Here is a 25,579-nt window from a genome sequence, read left to right as displayed (position 1 = left end):
AGACACCAGGTTTTTACATAGCTTGGGCAAATGATAAGCAGGGTGCTGGTCAACTGTTCATGGAATTTGCATTGTAGAAGGAAGGTAATGCTATTGAAAAGCATGCTGTTTCCTTTTGGATTTTTCTATGTATTAAGGGTAATATCACTTGTTAAAATAAGACATGTAGGAGTCTGGCCTGGCTTATAGTGGGTACCTGATGGTACTTACACCTTGTGCCAGGTCCAGTTATCCCTTATTATTAGTAGATTAGTAGTGTTCTAGCAGCTTAGGCTGATAGAGGTAGCTATAGCAGAGCAGCTTAGGCTGAACTAGGAGACATGCAATGCTCCTACTATACCACTTACATCATATAGCACTATATCATAAGAAACACAATACTCAGAGTTACTAAAAGTAAAGGTACTTTATTTTAGTGACAATATGCTAAAAGTATCTGAGGATATACTCCCTCAGGAGGTAAGTAAAACACACAAAATATACACACAAACAAAAATCAGATAAGTAAACAGAAAAGTAGTGCAAACACTGTTGATTACAATAGGATGCAATAGGCCTAGGGGCAACACAAACCATATACTAAGAAAGTGGAATGCGAACCACGAATGGACCCCAGGCCTAGTGTTGTGTATAAAGGGTCGCTGGGAGTGTAAGAAAACACTAAGGGTGTCCAAGGTACCCCACCCCAAGACCCTGAACAAGTAAGAGTAAAGTCACCCTACTTCCCCAGAAACACACTAAGGTCGTGATAGGAGATTCTGCAAAGGCAACAACTGACTGCAAAGCACTGCAAAGACAGATTCCTGGACCTGAGGACCAGTAAAGGAAGGGGACCAAGTCCAAGAGTCACGCAAGTGTCGGGAGGACTTGGGGGGCCAGGAGCCTGCTAAACCCCGGATGAAGGTGCAAAAAGGCTGCCTCCGGGTGGAAGAAGCTAAAGATTCTGCAACAACGGAAGATGCCAGGAGCTTCTCCCTTGCACAGAAGATGTCCCACGTCGTGCTGGAGGATGCAGAGTTATTTCCAGGCAGAAAGACCGCAAACAAGCCTTGCTAGCTGCAAGAGTCGCGGTTGAAGATAATGGGTACTGCCTGGGCCCAGGAAGGACCAGGGGGTCGCCCCTTGGAGGAGTAGACAGAGGGGGCGCTCAGCAGCACAGAGAGCCTACACAGAAGCAGGCAGCCCCCGCAGAAGCACTTGAACAGGCGTTCAAGAAATCTGAGCACGGTGGTTGTCTCAACACTACAAAAGAGGATCCCACAAAGCCGGAGGTCAATTCAGCGAGTTGAGCAGTGCAGGACAGAGTGCTGGGGACCTGGGCTATGCTGTGCATGTAGGATTCCTTGCAAAAGTGCACAGAAGCCCTAGCAGCTGCAGTTCACGCAGTGCACAGGATTACTGTCTGGCGTGGAGAGGCAAGGACTTACCTCCACCAAATATGGACAGAAGGACCTCTGGACCTAGCTCCTGTGTTCCAGGGACCACGCTCGTCAAGATGAGAGGGGACCCAGAGGATCTGTGATGCAGAACTTTGGTGCCTGCGTTAGCAGGGGTAAGATTCCGTCAACCCACTGGAGACTTCTTCTTGGCTTCCAGTGCAGGGTGAAGGCAGATAGCCCTCAGAGCATGCACCACCAGGAAACAGTCGAGAAAACCGGCAGGATTAGGCGCTACAATTTTGTTGGTAGTTGTCTTGCTACTTTGTTGCGGTTTTGCAGGTGTCCTGGAGCAGTCAGCGGTTGATCCTTAATAGAAGTTGAAGAGAGAGATGCAGAGGAACTCTGGTGAGCTCTTGCATTCGTTATCTAAAGAGAAACCCACAGGAGAGACCGTAAATAGCCCTCAGAGGAGGATTTGCCACCTAACCAGGTAAGCACCTATCAGGAGGGGTCTCTACGTACCCTGCTGGCACTGGCCACTCAGAGGCTTCCATTGTGCCCTCACACCTCTGCTTTTAAGATTGCAGAGGTCTGGGACACACTGGAGGAGCTCTGGGTACCACCACAGAGGTGGTGATGGACAGGGGAATGGTCACTCCCCTTTCCTTTGTCCAGTTTCGTGCCATAGCAGGGGCTGGGGGATCCCTGAACCGGTGTAGACTGGCTTATGCAAGGAGGGCACCATCTATGCTCTTCAAAGCATTTCCAGAGGCTGGGGGTGGCTACTCCTCCCCAGCCCTTAACACCTATTTCCAAAGGGAGAGGGTGTAACACCCTCTCTCAGAGGAAATCCTTTGTTCTGCCTTCCTGGGACTGGGCTGCCCAAACCCCAGGAGGGCAGAAGCCTGTCTGTGGGTTGGCAGCAGCGGTAGCTGCAGTGAAAACCCAAGAGAGCTAGTTTTGGCAGTACCCGGGGTCCATGCTGGAGCCCAGGGGATGCATGGGATTGGCTCCCCAATACCAGATTTGGCATGGGGGGACAATTCCATGATCTTAGACATGTTACATGGCCATATTCGGAGTTACCATTGTGAAGCTACATATAGGTATCAGCAACTCGGAGAGCCCACAGAAGACCAGGCAGCATGCACAGGAGTCCCACAGCATGGGGACAAAGAAGGTGCAAAAGGAGGCCCATGCAGCACTACGACAAAGAGTCCCACACTGCCGAAGAACCACACAGGAAGCTGTGCATCGCAGGGTAGAGTGCTATGGGCCGGAACTGCACGGTGCATGAGGAACTTCGTGGCAGGATGCCAACAAGCCTTGGCAACTGCAAAACATGCGGTGCACAAGCGTACTGTCTCGCATGGGAAGGCAAGCTCTTACCTCCACTAAAGTTGGACAGTAGGACGTAAGGACCATTGGGACCACTTCAGTCCACCTCCCTTGATGCTTGATCCATGCACTTCATAAGAAGGGGGGACCCACACCACCAGTCATAGTGCAGAGAAGTGCCTGCTGAAGCAGGGGTGTGACTCCTTCACTCCAAGGGAGATTTGTTTTTCTTGTGCAGGATGAAGACCGGCTGTCCTCTGAGGATCCACAACTGGGAAACAGTTGCAGTTGCTGACAGGAGCTGAAGATAAAATGTTGCGGAAGTCATGTTTGCTTCTTTGTTGCAGTTTGTAGAGTTCCTGGAGGGTCCGGATGCAGTTTGTTTGGTGAGAAGTTAAGTAAGGGATGCAGAGGATTCCTGCTGGAGTCCTGCAATCTGAATCTGAAGAACCAACCAAGAGAGAGGCCCTAAATAGCCCTGAAAGGAGGATTGGTCAGCTACACAGGTAAGCACCTATCAGGGGAGGGCGCTGACATCACCTGCTGGCACTGGCCACTCAGATGCTCCCAGAGTTCCCTGCCAACTTGGAATTCAAGATGGCAAAACCCAGGGACCCTCTGGAGGAGCTTGGAGCACAACCCCTGGGGTGGTGGTGGACAGGGGAATGGTCACTCCCCTTTCCTTTGTCTAGTTTCGTGCCAGGGCAGGGACTGGGGGTCCCTGAACCGGTACAGACTCGATTATGCAAGGAGGGCACCAGCTCCCAAGGCTGTAACACCTATTTCCAAAGGGAGAGGGTGTAACACCCCTCTCCCAAAGAAAATCATTTGTTCTGCCTTCCTGGGCTTGAGCTGCTCAAGCAACAGGAGAGCTGAAACCTGTCTGAGAGGAGGCAGAAGCTGGGCCTGCCTGGAAAACATCAGAAGGCTGGAATGGCAATACTTGGGGTCCTCTAAGGAGCCCCCCCAGAGTTCATGGAATCATACAACCAATGCTTGCAAAAGCATTGGGGTATGATTCCAACATGTTTGATACCAAACATTCCTATGTTTGGGGTTACCATTATGTAGCTGGATATAGGTAGTGACCTATGTCCAGTACACCCGTAAAATGGCCTCCCGCACTCATGAAGTGTGGGAAAAGGGTCCTGGAGGGTGTGGGGCACCTCTGCTAGTGCAGGAGTGCCCTCACACACAGGTACTCTGCACCCTGCCCGCAGGGCTGGAGGGCCTGCTATAGGGGTGACTTATAGGTGATCTGGTGCAGTGTTAATGGCAGTGAAAAGGTGCATGCACCTTTTCACACAGGCTGCAATGGCAGTCCTGTAGAAGCCATTGCATGGGCTCCCTATGGGTGGCAAAAGAAATGCTGCAACCTATAGGGATCCCCTGGAACCCCAGTGCTCTGTGTACCTAGGTACCATATACTAGGGACTTGTAAGGGGGGACCAGTATGCCAATTTTGGGTGAAATACTGGGTTACCAGTATGCAGTGACAACATTTAGCGGAGAGAGAGCATAATCACTGGGGTCCTGGTTAGCAGGATCCCAGTGAACACAGGCAAGCACACTGATGATAGGCAGAAAATGGGGGTAACCATGGCAAAAAAGGGTACTTTCCTACTGGCTCCAATATATTTATCTCTAACACAATTTGTCAGTGTTCTTAATGGTTCTGTGCTCCTGTTGTGGAAATTCACGAAAAGAAACTGACATCAGCGCGCCTGGGTGACACCTATATGGGCTCCATGGACATCACTTCTGGCACAGACGATGCCCGCAAAGCGAAACGACACCACTTAATGGCGTGCAAAAGTACTGCTCACAAACAAATCTACCAGATTTAGTCCGACGCCTGGGATAATTCTAAGTTCAGGAATCTGCAACTAGATATCGTCTATACCAGAAAAGGTGTTACCGAAGTTAACATTTGTTACTTTAACCTTTATTTTCACCGAAAAAACATATACATATATATATATATATATATATATATATATATATATATATATATATATATGTCTGTTAGATGGCGTGAGTAGCTGCAGATACATCTGCTTTGCATACGTCTGCCATCTAGTGTTGGGCTTGGAGTGTTACAAGTTATTTTTCTTCGAAGAAGCTTTTTCGAGTCATAATATCGAGTGACTCCTCTCGGTGATAGTGCGCATATGCATTGAGTCCTTTGTTAGATTGTTTTCTTTCCACGATCGGGTTCGGACTTGTTTCGCCTTGCTCCAGTAGATCTCGGTTTGGTACCATCTGAACTTCTCTCTTCTTTCTATAAACATCGGTATAGCTTTTGATTGCATTTTCTCACTTATATTCGGTCCGTTTGTAATCCTAGTGGTCAATTAAACACCCTTTTGGGTGACCGCGCCCTTCTTGGGCCCACTTCGACTCGTAGTTGTCGAACAATGTTAGGCTGATGGAACGGACTCCGTTTCATTTTTGCCCTCGGTGTCACAGCAAGTTCCCATACACCGATCAACTCTTTGTGTGCAACATCTGTCTGTCTCCAGATCACAGAGAAGGAAGCTGTGAAGCATGTTGATCCTTCTGCTCGAAGAAAACTCTTAGGGATCGAAGAGCACGTCGGTTGGAGATGGCGTCTAAGTCGTCGGAACAAACGCCTGACATTTTTTGAGAACATGCTCAAGCTGCAGTTTCAATTGCGGACTCTGATTCAGAACGAGATTCGGATGGGGACAACCAATCTCTTCCAGCAGTGCAGTACGTGAATACATCAGCCCATTTCCATCACCCCAAGACAACCAAAAAGGCTTCAGCACTGGTATTGGGTCCACCACTGCTTGCCGGCCATGGTCCTGCCCAAAAAGCGGATGATTGTCCCTCTGGTTCCGCACTGAAAATGAAGACCAAAGTACATTTGGTGCAGACCAAACAGCGTGCCACACCATTTTGGGATCGAGTCAGAAAGCAGAGACTTCCACCTCAGAGCTGAAAAAACTGCCATTCAACTTCGGAGCAGACATTCTCTGCCCAACTAAAACATTCGGTCTCTATACTTTCGGAGCTGAAACCTGTGGGTGGAAAATATGCTCCAACTATAGAGGAGTCGCAGAAATAAGGTCATATTAGAAGTAATTGACGCTAAACAGTGCAAAATCCAGATACACAAAGACACTGGAAGGATTATTGCTCCTCCTCCTACAACATTGAGAAAGTTAACTTAACAAGAGACTGTAGAAGCTGAACCTCCACCTGCTAAAATATTTAAGCATAAGGAGAAACCAAAGGCACTACAACAGCCTTCACCACCCCATTCTCCTTTACTTACTGCTTCTCCACAACTAGATACTCCACCACCTTCACCTACACAATTTTCTCCACAATCCCCTTTCTCTACACATGGGAATGATTAAGTTGATACTCATTACAACGAAGATCCATGGGATTTATATGATTAAGATCCCATACCTTCCAATGATCCTGATTCATACCTGGCTAGGCCCTCTCCAGCTGAAGACACCACTGCCTACAATCAGGTCATAGCTAGGGCAGCTGCATATCACAACGTGCAGTTGCGTACAGATCCCATTGAGGATGCTTTTCTTATTCTAAACATTAACATCCACTCACAAGTAGTATCAATGTCTACTCATGCTCCCAGGCATGCTTAAACATGCAGATGGCATTATTAAGGAGCCAGTGAAGGCTATAGTTAACACACCAAGGGTAGACAAAAAGTACAAACCTGCACCTTCAAATCCACTTTTCATTACACAACAGTTGCCACCTGACTCTATAGTTGTCAGTGCAACAAGAAAAAGGGCAAATAGCCAATCCGCAGGAAATGCTCCTCCCCCATATAAGGAGAGTCGTACGTTTGATGCAGCAGGGAAAAGAGTAGCTAATCACTGGAGGATTGCAAATTCTCAAGCTCTGTTAGCCAGATACGATAGAGCTCATTGTGATGAAATGGAGGCGGTCTTACAGTACCTTCCACCAGAAAAGGCCACAGCAGATAGGTAGTGAGGGCCAGGCTATCTCTAATAACCAAATTAAATCTGCCTTAGATGCAGCAGACACAGTAGCAAGGGGTATAAACACCAGTGGGATTATTGAAGGCACGCATAGTTAAGAACTTCAGGGTTCAAACCTGAAATACAACAGGCAGTACTCAATATGCCTTTTGATAAGCAACACTTATTTGGCCCAGAAGCAGATACCACTGTAGAGAAACTAAAGAAAGACTTTGATACAGCTAAGGCTATGGATGCCCTGTACACTACCCCTACTCTGGGAACTTTTCATAGGCCCCAGTTCAGAGTTGGTTTTAAACCATCAACCTCAGTGCCGTCCACCTCTCAACAGAAACAAGGACAATCATTTTACACCAGAAGTTCTTTCAGAGGCTCTTACAAAGGAAATAACGTTGAAGGTAGAGTTAAAACCACCACAAGAGGTTCCTCCACCTCAACCAAACAGTGACTTTCTGCACATCCCCACATAGCACACATCTCCTGTGGGAGGAAGATTGGGAAGTTTCTACCAACAATGGCACAAGATTACAACAGATCATTAGGTGCTGTCAATTATCCAGAATGGTTAGTGCCTAGAACTCATTTCTACTCCAGGAAACATTCTCCCTCGCTAGCACAGGCTTTCTGTGGAACACCTACATTTATTAAAACAAGAAGTACAATCACTTCTACTCAAGGGTGCCCTAGAGATGGTACTTATAACCCAACAAGGGGCGGAAGTATATTCCCTGTACTTACTTATACCAAACAAAAAGGAGGTACTCTTAGACCAATCCTGGATCTCAGACCCCTCAATCAGTACATCCTGTCAGAGCATTTCCATAAGGCCACTCTTGAAAATGTCATTCCCCTGCTACAAAAACAAGACTACATGACAACATTAGATCTAAAAGATGCTTACTTCCGCATTCCCATACATCCACCACATTGCAAAATTCTAAGATTTGTGACAGCAGGCAAGCACTACCAGTTCAAAGTACTGCCCTTTGGAGTAAGAACAGCACCAGGGGTACTCAGCAAATGCATTGCAGTGGTTGCAGCATACCTCAGAAGGCAACATATACAGGTCTTTCCTTATCCGGACAACTGGCTCATAAAAGCCAGCACCATTTAAACCTGTCAACAGCACACACAATGGATACCCTACACAATCTAGAGTTCGCAATCAATTACCAGAAATCGCATCTGCAACCAACGCAAATACAACCGTATTGGGAGCAATTCTGAACACTCAGTCGGCATTAGCATACCCAAACCCACTGAGAATTCAAGCTTTCCGCAATCTCATCTTAACTACAATGCAATCACACTTGCACAGTAACGTTTATCAAGAAACTTTTGGGAATTATGGCATCGTGCATACCAGTAGTACCCAATGTACGTCTAAACATGAGACCCCTGCAGCAGTCTCTCGCAACAATGGTCTCAGGCACAGGGTCATCTTCACAATCTAGTGTTGTTGGACCGCCAAACTTATAACTCTCTGCAATGGTGGAATCACACCAATTTATCAAAAGGGCGGCCATTTCAGGACCCTGTGCCACAGACCATAATCACAACCGATGCATCAATGATAGTTTGGGGGCCCATCTCAACAACCTTATCATAAAGGGGGATGGGACTCAATTCAACAAACTTATCACATAAACCATTTGTAATTGCTAGCAGTGTTCCTAGCACTCAAAACTTTCCAACCACAGACCACACACAAAACAGTGTTGATAAGGACAGACAACATGACCACAATGTATTACCTGCAAAAACGGGGGGGCACTCATCTCAATTGTCCCTTCTAGCACAGACAATTTGGAACTGGGCAATTCACAATCACATTCAACTACTAGCAGAGTATATCTCAGGGATACACAACCAACTAGCGGACCTCTTAAGAAGGACACAGCAACAAATACACGAATGGGAGATTCGCCCACAAGTGATTCAACAATACTTCCACATGTCGGGAACCCCAGATGTAGACCACTTTGCAACAAATACAAATGCAAAATGCCCACACTTCGCATCCGAGTACCCACACCCTCAATCCAAGGGCAGTGCTCTATGGATCAACTGGTCAGGGATATTTGCTTATGCTTTTCCCCCTCTCCCACTAATTCCATTTCTCGTCAACCAGATCTGTCACACCTCCCTTACTATGATACTCATAGCTCCCACATGGGCACGTCAACTCTGGTACACAACTCTGTTGGATCTGTCACATCGCAATCTTCCAAACAGACTGGACCTATTGGCTCAAAACATGGGTCAAATCAGGCATCCCAATCCCAGTATGCTCAACTTGGTGGTTTGGCTCCTGAGGTCATAGAGTTTGGATATCTACAACTTCCAACAAAATGTATGGACATTCTAAAAGAAGCACGCAAACCTACAACCAGACAGTGCTATGCAACTAAATGGAAACATTTTGTGTATTACTGTTGAGTCAAAAACATTGATCCACTTAAAGCACCAGTACAGGATGTTATAAGGAAATGCCTCCTTGGCATGGTTACCCCCTGCCTTTTTGCCTTTTGTTGATGCCAGTTATGATTGAAAGTGTGCTGGGACCCTGCTAACGAGGATCCAGCACCAGTGTTCTTTCCCTAAACTGTACCTTTGTTCCCACAATTGATACAGCCCTGGCCCCCAGATAAGTTCCTTGTAAATGGTACCCCTGGTATCAAGGGTCCTGATGCCAGGGAATGTCTCTAAGGGCTGCAGCATGTCTTATGCCACCCTGGGGACCCCTCACTCAGCACATGCACACTGCCTCACAGCTTGTGTGTGCTGGTAGGGAGAAAATGACTAAGTCGACATGGCACTCCCCTCAGGGTGCCATGCCCACCTCACACTGCCTGTAGCATAGGTAAGTCACCTCTTTAGAAGGTCTTACAGCCCTAAGGCAGGGTGCACTATACCACAGGTGAGGGCATATGTGCATGAGCACTATGCCCCTACAGTGTCTAAGCAAAACCTTAGACATTGTAAGTGCAGTGTAGCCATAAAGAGTATATGGTCTGGGAGTTTCTCAAACACAAACTCCACAGTTCCATAATGGCTACACTGAAATCTGGGAAGTTTGGTATCAAACTTCTCAGCACAATAAATACACACTGATGCCAGTGTGGAATTTATTGTAAAATGCACCCAGAGGGCATCCTAGAGATGCCCCCTGAATACCAGTCCGACTCCTACTGCTAAGCTGACCAGTTTCTGCCAGCCTGCCACAACCAGACGAGTTTCTGGCCACATGGGGAGAGCGTCTTTGTCACTCTGTGGCCAGGAACAAAGCCTGTACTGGGTGGAGGTGCTTCTCGCCTCCCCCTGCAGGAACTGTAACACCTAGCGGTGAGCCTCAAAGGCTCATGCCTTTTGTTACAGCACCCCCAGGGCATCCCAGCTAGTGGAGATGCCCGCCCCTCCGGCCACTGCCTCCACTTTTGGCGGCAAGGCTGGAGGAGATAATGAGAAAAACAAGGAGGAGTCACCCACCAGTCAGGACAGCCCCTAAGGTGTAGCCATTGGCTACTGCCCTCCTGACCTAAACACACCCCTAAATGTAGTATTTAGGGGCGACCCAGGAAATCAGATTCCTGCAACCTACACAAAGAAGGACTGCTGACCTGAAAGCCCTGCAGAGACGACGGAGACAACAACTGACTTGGCCCCACCCCTACCGGCCTGTCTCCAGACTCAAAGAACCTGCACAGCGACACATCCGACAGAGACCAGCGACCTTTGAGGACTCAGAGGACTGCCCTGAACTGAAGGACCAAGAAACTCCTGAGAACAGCGCCACTGTTCACGAACAGCAACATTTTTGCAACTTTGAAACAACTTCTAAAGAACTCACTCTTCCCGCTGGAAGCATGATACTTCACCCTCTGCACCTGAGGTCCCTGGCTCGAGCTCAGAGAACCAACACTGCAGAGAGGACTCCCAGGCGACTGCGACCTTGTGAGTAACCTGAGACGACCCCCCTGCACTCCCACAGCAACGCCTGCAGAGAGAATCCAGGGGGCCCCCCTGACCGCGACTGCCTGGAACATAGAACCTGACGCCTGGACCCAGCACTGCATCTGCAGCCCCCAGGCCCGAAAGGAACCAACCTCCAGTGCAGGAGTGACCATCAGGCGGCCCTCTACCTAGCCCAGTTGGTGGCTGGCCCGAGAAGACCCCTGTGCCCTGCCTGCATCGCCTAAGTGACCCCCGGGTCCTTCCCTTGCCCTGAATAGCAAACCCAACGTCAACTTTGCACACTGCACCCGTCCGCCCCTGTGCCACTGAGGGTGTGTTTTGTGTGCCTGTTTTTGTCCCCCCAGTGCTCTACAAAACCCCCCTGGTCTGCCCTCCGAAGGCGCAGGTGCTTACCTATTGGCAGACTGGATCCGGAGCACCCCTGTTCTCCATAGGCGCCTATGTGTTTTGGGCCCTCCTTTCACCTCTGCACCTGACCGGCCCTGTGTTGCTGGTGCAGTGACTTTGGGGTTGCCTTGAACCCCCCAACGGTGTGTAAACTGAACTTGTAAGTGCTTTACTTACCTCAGAAACTTAACGGTACTTACCTCCCCCAGGAGTTTTGATTTTTGCACTGTCTCCACTTTTTAAATAGCTTATTACCGTTTTAAGCTATACTGAAATAAACTAAGAAAATATATTTTTCAATACAAAAACCTATTGTCCTGGAATTGTCTTTGAGTGTGTGTTCCTCATTTATTGCCTGTGTGTACAACAAATGCTTAACACTACCCTCTGATAAGCCTACTGCTTGACCACACTACCACAAAATAGAGCATTAGAATTATCTCTTTTTGCCACTATCTTACCTCTAAGGGGAACCCTTGGACTCTGTGCATGCTATTTCTTACTTTGAAATAGTACATACAGAGCCAACTTCCTACACCAAGTTATAAATACATTTTTGGTGCTGCCTTTATAGCTATTGTGGCTCTCTTGGTTCCTTTCCACATGCCTCGATGGGGCATGGAATGATTGTCAGGAACTGATACAAATGCACTGGTTGGGCCATATAACCTATGATGACATATACACCATGGGGAGCATCCTCTGCAACCTGCCAGATTGGCTCTGCTAAGAGAGTGGATTCAAATACCTACCTTAAAGAACTTCAAGACACTGCAAAGTGAAACCATAAACAAATTATCTACATGTAACTTCAGCTTCTTCTGGGTGCATGATATCACTCCCTGTTTTAACACTGTAATTTTAAGATGTTTTGGTCTCTAGTGCAGCTCCTATAGCTCACAACTAAAAAAAAAGTCTTTGGATACATTTATTCTTAAATGCATTAATAAAAAATGGTTTTCTGTGATTGTTCCATTTTCAACCACTGATGACTGAATTGATACTGATTTTGACCTTGATGTTGGCCAAGGAATACACATGGTTGCCCCATAAATGCCATTAACTGCTATCAGTGTGATCCGATAGAGCCGTCTAGTTGCAGATTCCTTGCCTTAGAATTTTTTCCCAGGCATCAGACTGGATCAGGAGATTTTTCTTCGAGCAGTACCCTTACGCGTCGGTAGGTGGCGTCGTAGGCGTTGTGGTCGCCATGATGACTTTGGGAGTAGTGTATAGACGATGCCTGCACGCAGTGACGTCCGTTCTTTTCTTTCCTTGCCACGCGCTGATCCGGAGAAGAGCTACCCTGGCTATTTTTTAGCCAAATTTGATTGTTTTGTCAAGCTTTTTTCTGTGTGACTTTGGTGCATCAAAGATGTCCCCGAAGACAAGGTTCAAGCCATGCGAGGACTGTCATCGGACGATGTCGGATGCTCATCGGTATGTCTGTGGTGTCTCGAGTGCGACCACGACCCGAAGTCGTGCTCTGAGTGCCGGCCCATGCACCCGAAGGCTTTGAGGGAGATGTTCCTAAAGCTAATGGCAGCCCGGCACTTGATTCCGATTAGGTCCCGGTCTCGTTCGAGAGGAAGGTCTTGAGATCGGTCGCAGAGTCATCACCACTCTTCTTCTTCTAAATCCTCGGGTCAAGGTAAGAAGTCATCGTCGAAGAAGTCCCATCGCTCTCCGACTTCGCTCCATCGCTCGGTGACGCAATGCAGGAAGAGCATCCACGCACTAGGCCTCCATCCTCGCAGCCTGCGTCTGGGTCGGCTCCGCGCTTCGCAGAGTTTCCCGGAGCAACCCCCACCCAGCCTAGAGTTTTATGAGGCCATGCACCTCATATTTGGGCGGTCCGACCCGATACAGCACCTGCGGGCCTAATGGGTTCGGCTGAGGGGCCTTCGGGTTCCGCGGCGGCGGCTTTGGCCACTGAGGTCACCTCCGGATCTGTGCGTGATCCGCACTGGCACCGGTTGCACCCTTGAGACCTTCCCGGCGCCGGGTCGAATATCGACGCTCCCGACTTTGGTGGTGCCCACTATCGACGTCGACCCGATTCTTATCCCCGATGACTCCGATTTGGAGCAGCGTCGGCCAACGCCGCCTTCAGCTTCGATGGGGCTTATTCACCCCAGGTCGGATTCAGACCCTTTTTCTTATGGGTACGAGTATGGGGAAGAATTGGCGGGGTCCCTGGACCTTTATGAATACCTGGATGACCCTGCTATGGACTAGGCTTAGTAATTAAACTCATCCTGATGCTGGCATGCTGTCTCCTCCTACTGTGGCTACGGCAGAGGGAGCAACTTATGGTATGGTGGTCATTAGTAGTGCACAAAAGTGATGGCGTGGTTGCAGTTCATCTGTGCAGGTTAGGGTTTTGTCTTCCCCTACCTCGACGACTGGCTGTTGAAGGCAGACTCGCCCCAGAAAGTTGTCTCCCACCTTCAGACTACGGTGAACCTCCTGCATACACTGGGGTTCACTATAATTGTGCCGAAGTCACACCTGATCCCCTCTCAGTCGCTTCCTTTTATCGGAGCAGTTCTGGACACAGTGCAGTTTTGGGCTTATCCTCCCGAAAAACGAGTCCAAGATATTCAGGCTATGATTCCGATCTTTCGGCCTCGATCTTGGGTTTCGGTGAGACTGGCTCTGAGGCTGCTGGGCCTCATGGCCTCCTGCATCCTGCTAGTAACACATGCCAGATGGCATATGTGGGCTCTGCAGTGGGGCCTGAAGTTCCAGTGGGCACAGCATCAGGGGAATCTCTTCGACCTGGTCCAGATCTCGGAGGGGACTGCGAAAGACCTGCAGTGGTGGCTTTCGAATCCACATTGGGTCCACGGCAGATCCCTCTCCCTTCCCCAACCAGATCTCTCTATAGTGACAGATGCGTCACTTCTGGGTTGGGGTGGCCACATGGGAGAGGCAGAGATCAGAGGACTCTGGTCTCCAGCAGAGTCGGAGCTCCGAGCGATCAGGTTTGTGTTGAAGACATTCCTTCCCTCTCCCAAAGGGAAAGTGGTGCAGGTGTTAAAGGACAATACTACTGCCATGTGGTATTACAACAATCAGGGTGGAGTAGGGTCCTGGACCCTTTGTCAGGAGGCAGTATTCCTCTGGACATGGCTGGAACATCAGGGCATTACCCTGGTGGTTCAACATCTGGCAGGTTCCCTCAACACTAGAGAGGACGAACTCCGCCGTCGATGCACAGTCGATCACGAATGGCGTCTCCATCCGGAGGTGGCACAAGGTCTCTTTCAGCAGTGGGAAGAGCCTTTTTTTAGATCTGTTCACCTCCTCAGAGAACGCGCAATGTCAGCTGTTTTGCGCGTTGGAGTTTCCAAGGCGGCACTCGCTCGGAGACTCTCTTCATCTCGAGTGGAACTCCGGGCGTCTTTCCGCCTATACCTCTTCTGCCCAGAGTTCTTAAGAAAATCAGGAACAACTGGGCCGAAGTCATCTTGGTGGCTCCGGACTGGGCACGGAGAGTATGGTATCCAGATCTATTGAGCATGTCCATCGATCCTCCACTCAGACTGCCTCTTCGGGCGGATCTTCTGTCGCAGCAACAGGGGACGGTTCTTCACCCGAACCTGTCCAACCTCCGCCTTCATGCATGGAGATTGAGTGGCAACAGTTGACGGCTTTTGCCCTTCCACCCGAAGTCAGCAATGTTATCTTGGCAGCCAGGCGTCCATCAACTAAAACTGTATACTCTTGTTGTCGGAATAAATTTGTGGCATGGTGTACCAGCAAATCTGTTGATCCCCTTTCTGCCCCTCAATCCGAGGTTCTGTTCATTCTCTCTTTAGCCCAGCAGGGCTCTGCTTTGGGCACCCTTAAAGGGTATTTATCTGCCATTTCAGCCTTTCTTAGGCTACCTGATCAGCCCTCACTCTTTAAATCTCCTATTGTGAGTAGATTCCTCAAAGGGCTCACCTATTTATTTCCCCCCACTCCATTTATCATGCCTCTGTGGGACCTTAATCTTGTACTTACTTTTTTGATGTGTACTCCCTTTGAGCCAATGCATAATTGTCCCTTGCGGCTCCTCACCTTCAAAACTGTCTTTCTTATCGCTATCACCTCTGCTCGCAGGGTGAGTGAGCTATAGGCTCTTTCCTCAAAGCCTCCATACTTGTCTGTGCACCTTGACAAAGTTGTGTTGCACACTAGGGCTTCCTTCCTTCCTAAGGTGGTTACACCCTTTCATGTAGGCCAGTCCATCGCTTTGCCTACTTTCTACGCACCCCCACATCCTTCCCATGAGGAGAAGAGACTCCACCGTCTGGACCCAAAAAGATGGTTGGCATTCTACCTCAATCGTACTAAAGATTTCCAGGTGGACGATTAACTCTTCGTTGGGTATGTGGGTGAGAAAAAAGTGAAGGAGGTACAAAAACGTACCATCTCTCGATGGGTGCTTCTTTGCATCAGAATGCGCTACGCTTTGGCCAAGAATCAACCTCCTGAAGGCTTGCTTTCTCTTTCCACCAGAGCAACTGGTGCTTACACTGCGTTAGCACGCGGAGTTCCTGTCCTGGATATCTGCCAGGCTACTACATGGGCGTCCCGGCACACGTTTGTTAAGCACTACTGCCTGGACAGTCAGGTACGTCGAGACGGCTATTTTGGTCGGTCGGTCCTACAGGACTTTCTAGTATGATCTTGGTTCGCAGCCCACCATCTATTCTAAGGTAAGGAACCTGCAACTAGAAGTCTTTATCAGATGTACAAGTTACTTACCTTCGGTAACAAAATATCTGGTAGAGACATATTCTAGTTGTAGATTCCTTACCGACCACCCATCCGCCCCGCTTGCGAACTGACAGGGATTCCCCCTTTCAGGTCCTTAGCTCTGGCGCACCACAGTGTTCTTAGCAGCACTGTGCCTTGGCGTTGCAAGTTGTTTAAAGAAACTGACGTCACTGCGCGAGGGTGGCATCTGTATACTACTCCCGAAGTCATCACGGCGACTACGATGCCAACAACGCCTGCGGAGTCGACCAACGCCACCTACCGACGCGCAAGGGTATTGCTTGAAGAAAAATTTCCAGATCCAGTCTGATGCCTGGGAGAAAATTCTAAGGTAAGGAATCTGCAACTAGAATATGTCTCTACCAGATATTTTGTTACCGAAGGTAAGTAACTTGTACTTTAGATACATAATAGGGCAAAATTGCTGACACATTTTGTGTGTGTGTGCTTTAAAAAGGCAAACAAAGCTTTTTTTTCTTTTAGTTTTTTTACTAACATCTCTACTTTTTATTATGTTTATTACCTTATCTGTCAGTCATGGACATCCTTCGGTCCCTGAACCAACTTCAAATTGAAAATGAACAATTAAATGAGAAGATTCGATACCTGGCGGCAGAAAAGGAGCGTCTTCAAATTATGCAGTACCAGCTTTCTTTTCCATTCCCAGGTAGAGCTGTCAGTCTTTCCACATCACCACTTTCAGCACAAGGAGGTATGATCTCCCTCATTCAATGAATACTCAAGTGTTGTTCCTAAAGAAAACCCAAATTGAATCTCATTTCCTCTGTTTGTGTATAGCCATATAAGTGCGGTAAAGAAGACAGCCTACATTTATCAAGGATGGTATTATTCAGATGTCACAAAAGTTCAGACATGACATAAAGCTCCTGATTGGCCACAACATTTAAGATTGCAGCTGCCAAATACAACTTTGAGGAAATGTTTATTATAATTAACTGTGTATTATGTCTTAAACTGTACTCTTGTATAGAACTATTTGAATTTTTTCTGCGTACTTCCTCAGGCGGCTCTACTAACCTTTTTTAGTTTGATTCTGAATGACAAGCCTGCAAGTTCCTCAGTCTAATTCCATCTTGGAAAGAAATGGTCATGTCACTTCCTTCTACTAACGCATCATGGACAGGTGATCCAGTTATCTCTGGAAAATAGAACTTGTGGCTATTTAGCTCACTTTCGAGTAATTCTAATTTTGTGTGCTTGTCCTCTCTAGTAAAACCAATGTTTTGGGTTCTCAGTACCACTAATTCTGGTGGATACTTCACACTTCTCATACTGTCCTCACACTAAAAATATTCAAAGGCGTAAACTTGGTTCCAGAGATTTATTTTGTGACAGTTCTGCTGCATGCTGTAGGTGGCATTGTGTGCGTCCGTGGTGACTCCATACTGCCCTGAATGTAGTGAAGCGGAGATGTATATTATTTGCGTTCCCTGCATGGTGACTTAATTTCCTTTCCTTACCGGCCCTTCAACAGGGATCGATAGCTCCACTCCCAACTTTGCCAGCCTTACGACTATTTGCAAATATTGACAGCAGTGGGCTGGGGAATGACGTCATACCAAAAACAGATTCAAGCTGTCATGAGACTGCAGGAAGCAGATACTGGTCTCAAATTCTACATGAAGTGTTGTTTTGCTTAGGTTGTGGCCACAATTCTAAGTAGTGCAGGAAATTTGCTCTTGTTTACCCAAAGGTGATTCCGGAGCTGGAGGCGAAGCTCTACGTCTCTGAACATAGAAAGAGATTGTTCTCGAAACACGGGTCTAACTCTAAGTGTTAGACCTTGTTGTTTTGCTGGTCTTTAGGATGCTCCTGTGGAAGGTCACATTTCAAGTCAAAGTATTATCGTATGTCTATGTCAAAGTCAAGGCATAAGAACATGAAGGTAAGTAAGACTCAACCCCTACCTCACCATTTGAAATATAGCTAGAAGATATGTGGGCGTCAAGATGGAGATTGCGCTCCTCAGGTGTTTACTCTGTAGGAAGTTGGCTCTGTATATACTATCTCAAAGTGAGAGATAGTGAGCACAAAGTCCAAGGGTTCCCCTTAGAGGTAAGATAGTGGCAAAATTAGATAATTCTAATGCTATATTTTGTGGTAGTGTGGTCAAGCAGTAGGCTTAACAGAGGGTAGTGTTAAGCATTTGTTGTACACACACAGGCAATAAATGAGGGACACACGCTCAAAGACTTAACTCCAGGTTTTTATATAGAAAAATATATTTTCTTAATTTATTTTAGAACCACAAGATTCAAGATTTGAAGTAAATACATAAAATGCAAGGTACTCCACACAGGTAAGTAAGGAACTTTGAATTAGAGCAGTAACATACACAGTATAGGTTAAAATGACAATAAGCTATTTTAAAAGTGAACACAGTGCAAAAAATCAACAGTTCCTGGGGGAGGTAAGTAAGGTTAAGTTTCTGAGGTAAGTAAAGCACTTACAAGTTCAGTTTCCTGGGCATAGGCAACCCACCGTTGGGGGTTCAGGGCAACCCCAAAGTCATCGCAACAGCAACACAGGGCCGATCAGGAAGTTTGGCAAACACGAACTCTACAGTTCCATAATGGCTACACTGAAATCTGGGAAGTTTGGTATAGAACTTCTCAGCACAATAAATGCACACTGATGCCATTGTGGGATTTATTGTAAAATACACCCAGAGGGCATCTTAGAGATGCCCCCTGAATACCAGTCCGACGCCTAGTGCTAGGTTGACCAGTTTCTGCCAGCCTGCCACAACCAGATGAGTTTCTGGCCACATGGGGGTGAGTGCCTTTGTCACTCTGTGGCCAGGAACAAAGCCTGTACTGGGTGGAGGTGCTTCTCACCTCCCCCTGCAAGAACTGTAACATCTGTATGTGAGCCCCAAAGGCTCATGCCTTTTGTTACAGCACCCCAGGGCATCCCAGCTAAGTGGAGATGCCCGCCCCTCTAGCCACTGCCCACACTTTTGGCGCCAAGGCAGGAGAGGATAATGAGAAAACAAGGAGGAGTCACCCACCAGCCAGGACAGCCCCTAAGGTACCCTGAGCTGAGGTGACCCCTGCCTTCAGAGATCCTCCATCTTGAGATTGGAGGATTCCCCCAATAGGAATAGGGATGTGCCCCCTCCCCTCAGGGAGGAGGCACAAAGAGGGTGTACCCACCCTCCAGGACAGTAGCCATTGGCTACTGCCCCACAGACCTAACACACACCTCAATTTAGTATTTACGGGCGACCCTGAACCCAGGAAATCAGATTCTTGGAACCTACAACAAGAAGAAGGACTGCTGACCTGAAAGCCCTGCAGTGGCGACAACTGACTAGGCCCCAGCCCTACCGGCCTGTCTCCAGACTCAAAGAACCTGCACAGCAATGCATCCGACACGGACCAGCGACCTCTGAGAACTCAGAGGACTGCCCTGAACCTGAAGGACCGAGAAACTCCAGAGAACAGCAGCACTGTTCAAAAACAGCAACAAATTTGTAGCAACTTTGAAAGAACCCTCCCTTTTTGCCGGAAGTGTGAGACTTCTCGCTCTGCACCTGATGCCTTCAGCTCGAGCTCCAGAGAACAAGCACTGCAGAGAGGACTCCCAGGTGACTGCAACGACGTGAGTAACCGGAGTCGACCCCCTCAACCCCCACAGCGACACCTGCAGAGAGGATTCAGCGGCTCCCCCTGAGCACGACTGCCTGGTAACAAGGAACCTGACGCCTGGACCAAGCACCGCATCCGCAGCCCCCAGGACCGAGAGGAACCAACCTCTAGTGCAGGAGTGACCAAAGGCTCATGCCTTTTGTTACAGCACCCCAGGGCATCCCAGCTAAGTGGAGATGCCCACCCCTCTAGCCACTGCCCGCACTTTTGGCGCCAAGGCAGGAGAGGATAATGAGAAAACAAGGAGGAGTCACCCACCAGTCAGGGCAGCCCCTAAGGTACCCTAAGCTGAGGTGACCCCTGCCTTCAGAGATCCTCCATCTTGAGATTGGAGGATTCCCCCAATAGGAATAGGGATGTGCCCCCTCCCCTCAGGGAGGAGGCACAAAGAGGGTGTACCCACCCTCCAGGACAGTAGCCATTGGCTACTGCCCCACAGACTTAACACACACCTCAATTTAGTATTTAGGGGCGACCCTGAACCCAGGAAATCAGATTCTTGGAACCTACAACAAGAAGAAGGACTGCTGACCTGAAAGCCCGCAGTTGCGACAACTGACTTGGCCCCAGCCCTACCGGCCTGTCTCCAGTCTCTAAGAACCTGCACAGCAATGCATCCGACACGGACCAGCGACCTCTGAGAACTCAGAGGACTGCCCTGAACCTGAAGGACCGAGAAACTCCAGAGAACAGCAGCACTGTTCAAAAACAGCAACAAATTTGTAGCAACTTTGAAAGAACCCTCCCTTTTTGCCGGAATTGTGAGACTTCTCGCTCTGCACCTGATGCCTTCAGCTCGAGCTCCAAAGAACAAGCACTGCAGAGAGGACTCCCAGGTGACTGCAACGACGTGAGTAACCTGAGTCGACCGCCCTTAACCCCCACAGCGACACCTGCAGAGAGGATTCAGCGGCTCCCCCTGAGCACGACTGCCTGGTAACAAGGAACCCAACGCCTGGACCAAGCACCGCATCCGCAGCCCCCAGGACCGAGAGGAACCAACCTCTAGTGCAGGAGTGACCAGCAGGTGGCCATCCTCCTAGCCCAGTCAGTGGTTGGCCCGAGAAGCCGCCCCGTGCCCTGCTTGCATTGCCTAAGTGACTCTCTGGTCCCTCCATTGCTTCCTATAGCAAACCCGACGCCTACTTTGCACACTGCACCCGGCCGCCTCTGTGCCGCTGAGGGTGTGGTTTGTGGGCCTGTTTGTGTGTGTCCCCAGTGCTCTACAAAACCCCCCTGGTCTGCTTCCCGAGGACCTACTTACCTATTGGCAGACTGGAACCGGAGCACCCCTGTTCTCTATAGGCGCCTATGTGTTTTGGGCCCTCCTTTGACCTCTGCACCTGACCGGCCCTGTGTTGCTGGTGTAGTGACTTTGGGGTTGCCTTGAACCCCCAACGGTGGGCTGCCTATGCCCAGGAGACTGACTGTGTAAGTGCTTTACTTACCTGAGAAACTTAACCTTACTTACCTCCCCCAGGAACTGTTGATTTTTGCAGTGTCCACTTTTAAAATAGCTTATTGCCATTTTAACCTAAACTGTATGTACTACTGTTTTAAATCAAAGTTCCCTTCTTACCTGTGTGAAGTACCTTGCATTTTATGTACTTACCTCAAATCTTGAATCTTGTGGTACTAAAACAAATTAAGAAAATATATTTTTTTGTATAAAAAGTATTGGCCTGGAGTTAAGTCTTTGAGTGTGTGTTCCTCGTTTAAGGCCTATGTGTGTACAACAAATGCTTAAAACTACCCTCTGATAAGCCTACTGCTCGACCACACTACCACAAAATAGAGCATTAGTATTATCTAATTTTGCCACTATCAACCACTAAGGGGAACCCTTGGAGTCTGTGCACACTATCTCTCCCTTTGAGATAGTATATACAGAGCCAACGTCCTACACCGACTAAGTCCAGGTCTTGCCCTTTGGTCGGTCAACCTTGGCTAGGCAACACAAACTGGTAACTCTAACTTTCTAATCAAATATCCTACACCAGAAATCCCGATTGTTCAGGCATTGACAAAGAGTCAACCCAAATTCCTTTCCAACCAATCAAAACAAATTGATGCCCTTAGAATACAAATGGTTTCTTTAGCTAGTTTGGCACAGAGAAATCTGTTAATGAGATTTTCTTTTGGGAAGTTACCTCCGCCCCCCCCCCCCCCCATCCCCCAAAATACATGATGGCCTGGATGGTGTAAAATATGTGGTCCGAGCTCGCCTGGATACTACTGATTTCTTAGGTAGAGCTATTGTCATCAGAGTTGTTCTTTGACGTTACGCCTGGATGAGATCAACCGTTTTTTCAGGGGACATGAAAGCATCCTGAATGGACATGCCCTTTGTTAGCTCCAGACTATGCGATGAGAAGGCTGATTCGGTGCTGGAACACCTTAGACAGTAGTATCATAGCTAGGTCCTTGGACTGTAATAGTCAGCTAAGCAGTTTCCATGCCAATACAGGAAGTTAATGTGCTGCTCCAAGCAGACAATGCCAGCCTTCCCAATCTGTACTGTAGCAACAGACCCAACCCTTTTGAGGTGGAGGTTGTGGCAATAGCCGAAACTGTTTGCACCAAAAGGGACATCAGTCTTTTGACTCTCAGTAGCTGGCCTTGATTCAACTGGCCTTCATTTGCCCTCATGCACCCCTGCACCCATGCCTAGTCAGTAAGCAAAATACCGTTTTTCATTCCTGACTGAAGAACCATCACATCAGGTCTTCTAAATTGTTTCAAGGGGCTATGTACTACTGTTTATTTCTTCCCCTTCACGTCTGCCTCCTATGCCAGAACAACTTTCAGAGAAGCACTCCACAATTCCAATGGAGAAACTCATTCTTAATTTATTCAAAGGTGCCCTTCAGCAAGTGCCAGATTCCGAGAGGGGTGGTAAGGTGCTATTTGCACCACTATGAAGAAGGACAGAGGCCTCAGACCCATCTTGGATATTTACCCTTGTAACACCTTTTTGAGGAAAGGCTGCTCCAAAATGCTCAATGTTGCAGGACTTCCAGAACTTGTATTTCCATAAGCCCATACTGCAGTATGACATTATCAGTTGTTCAATGTGGGTCAGGAACACTTTGTATTTACTATGGTCCATTTCTCCTACACCTCAGCTCCTCTTTTGTTCACAAAAGTGATGGCAGGGGTCGCTGCCCATCTTCAGAGGTCCGGGACACATGCATTCCCGTATCCCAAAGAATGGCTTTGAAAAGCAGGTTTGCCACAATCAGTCGTGGACCGCCTCCACATGATGGCTGAATTCCTGACAGTCTTCGGTTTAGCAGTCAACAAGGCAAAGTCCCACCTTTGCCCCATATAGAGTATTCCCTTCATTAGAGCTATTCTGATTACAGTGGCGTTCCAATGCCTTTGCACCCCTGCTAAGAGTCTGGGACATTCAGGATATGATCCCAATGTTTTGGATTAAACGTGGTTCTCTATGAGGATTTGCTCTGATGCTTCTCGGACTTCTGGTCTCATGCATTGCCCTAGTTTTGAACTACATAGGGCCTAGCGCTAGCCGTGCAGTGGAACCTCTGATTTCACTAAACCCAGCATCAGTGCCTTCTCTCAGACTCTACCCAGATATCACAAGAGAGAGCTCAGGATTTCCTGTGTGGCAGACAAATGCCACCCTGACCTGATGCATGCCATATTTCCTTCCCCACCTAAATGTCATGGTTATGATAAACTCATCACTGCTACAGTTGCAGAGGGGTCACCTGAGAGAGGTGTAGTTCAGAGGCCTATGGTCTCAACTGGCGAGCCAGATTCACATCATCCTTTTGGAGTGAACTGTGATCCATCTTACCCTAAGTGTTTGTGCTATCTATCAAGGGGAGAATGGTGTAGGTCCTCAAGAACAGAACAGCCTCCATTTGATATTGCTGCAAGCTAGGAAGAGTGCAGGACTAGGTCATGTGCATGAGAGGCCCTATGTCTGTGGAAGTAGCTGGACCAACAGTACATCTGTTCTGCCAAAGCAGATAAAAATGAGCGGACTTAGGCTGGCACCTCATGACTGTGATTTCCACCTGAGGTGGCAAAAAACATTTTTGGCAAGTGTAGTTCATCCTCGCTGGATCTGTTTGCCACTGTTGAACGCCCAGTTTTGCCTGTTGGTGTTTCCTCTAAGGCTTTGAGTCAGATGCATGTTCTGGCTGGAATGGGATGAAGGACTGTTGTACGCATTTCCTTTGCAACCTCTCCTGCCATGCGTCATGAGGGAGGTCATTACAGACTGGGCGCAAGTTGTCATAATTGCCCCAGACTTGGCCAGGAAGATTTGGTACCTAGAGTGCCTGATCATTTGTTCTCCGATCAGTCTTCCACTTCTGGAGGACCTCTGGTCTCAGCAATGGGCAGGGTCCTGCATCCAAACCTTTACAATCTACACCTCCACGCTTGAAGATTGAGTGGCATTGTAAGTATGTGAATTATTAATTGGTGCAAATGGCAGTCCACCACGAGTAATGAAGTCACTAACCTGTTAGGTTCAGACGAAGGTTTTAGTAATTTAAATCAGAGCTCATCATTTGGTAGTTGTGGCAGAGAGCAGACAGGCTTTTTTCTAGGACTTTATTTATTGATTTTCATACCTTACAAGAGTTTAATCTTGACTTCACAGCCCTTCAAAAGGAGAGTGTACAGGCCTGTATGAAAGTTCCACTGTTGACATGGTTACCCCCCACATTTTGCCTAGTGTTGGTGCCAACTTTGAAAGTGTGCTGGGAGCCTACTAACCAGGCCCCAGCACCAGTGTTCGTTCTCAAAAACTGTACCTCTGTTTCCACGATTGGCACAACCCAGGCACACAGTTAAGTCCCTTGTAAAAGGTACCCTTGGTACCAAGGGTCCTGTGGTCATGGAAGGTCTCTAAGGGCTGCAGCATGTATTATGCCACCCTAGGGGACCCCTCACCAAGCACATACCCACTGCCTTGCAGCTTGTGTGTGCTAGTGAGGACAAAAAGACAAAGCCGACATGGCACCCCTGTCAGGGTGCCATATCCTCAATACCCTGCCTGTGGCATAGGTAAGTTACCCATCTAGCAGGCCTTACAGCCCTAGTCGGGGTGCACTTTACCACAGGGGAGGGCATAGCTGCATGAGCAATATGCCCCTACAGTGTCTAAGTCAATTCTTAGACATTGTAAGTGCAGTGTAGCCGTATTGAGTAAATGGTCTGGGAGTTCGTCATTACGAACTCCACAGCTCCATAATGGCGTCACTCAATACTGGGAAGTTTGGTATAGAGTGGGATTTATTGAAAAATGCACACAGAGGGCATCTTAGAGATTCTCCCTGTATGTTAGCCAAACTGCTGGTGTAGGACTGACCGGTCTGTGCCAGCCACCCACTTTCAAACAAGTTTCTGACCACATGGGGTGAGTGCCTTTGTGCACTCTGTGGTCAAAAACAAAGCCTGTCCTGAGTGGAGGTGCTTCACACCTCATCCCTACAGGAACTGTAACACCTGGCAGTGAGCCTCAAAGGCTCAAACCTCTGATTACAGTGCCCCAGGGCACTCCAGCTATAGTGGAGCTCCCCCCTCCTACAAAGCCCCACTTTTTGCAGCAAGTCCAGCTGGAAAATTAAGGAAAAGAGGGAGGAGTGACCACCCCAGCCAGTATAAAACCCTAAGGTGTCCAGAGCTGAGGTGATCCCCTCCCTGCAGAATCCTCAATCTTGGTTTGGGGGAAAGGGACCAATAAGTTTAAGGTTGTGCCCCCCTTCCCAAAGGGAGTGGGTACAAGGAGGGAGTAGCCACCCTCAGGGACAGTAGCCTTTGGCTACTGCCCTCTGACCCCTTAAACGCCCCTAAATCTAGGATTTAAGGGACTCCCTGAACCCAGCTCACAAGATTCCTGGCGACCTAACAAGAAGTACAAAGACTGCTAATCTGAAATCCCAGCAGAGAAGAAGGAAGACAACTGATTTGGCCCCAGGTCTACCGGCCTGTCTCCTGCTTCAAAGAAACTGCAAAAGCCCAGTGACGCATCCAGCGGTACCAGCGACCTCTGCCAAGCCCCAGAGGACGG

At 48.3% G+C, this 25,579-nt stretch overlaps 1 protein-coding gene across 1 annotated transcript in view; it reads left to right on the top strand.

The window, feature by feature from the left end:
• Positions 1-25,579, top strand: part of LOC138259921 (uncharacterized) — a 676,397-nt gene that overhangs the window by 563,884 nt on the left and 86,934 nt on the right. Inside the window, exon 6 of the mRNA XM_069207908.1 lies at positions 16,392-16,568. Within this exon, the coding sequence (XP_069064009.1) occupies positions 16,392-16,568 (177 nt within the window). The remainder of the gene's footprint in view (positions 1-16,391; positions 16,569-25,579) is intronic.

This window comes from Pleurodeles waltl, chromosome 2_1 (genome assembly GCF_031143425.1).
Source record: "Pleurodeles waltl isolate 20211129_DDA chromosome 2_1, aPleWal1.hap1.20221129, whole genome shotgun sequence".
NCBI classification, from domain to species: domain Eukaryota; kingdom Metazoa; phylum Chordata; class Amphibia; order Caudata; family Salamandridae; genus Pleurodeles; species Pleurodeles waltl.
The sequence above is the reverse complement of the archived record's forward strand: the minus strand, read 5'-3'. Positions and strand labels throughout refer to the sequence as shown.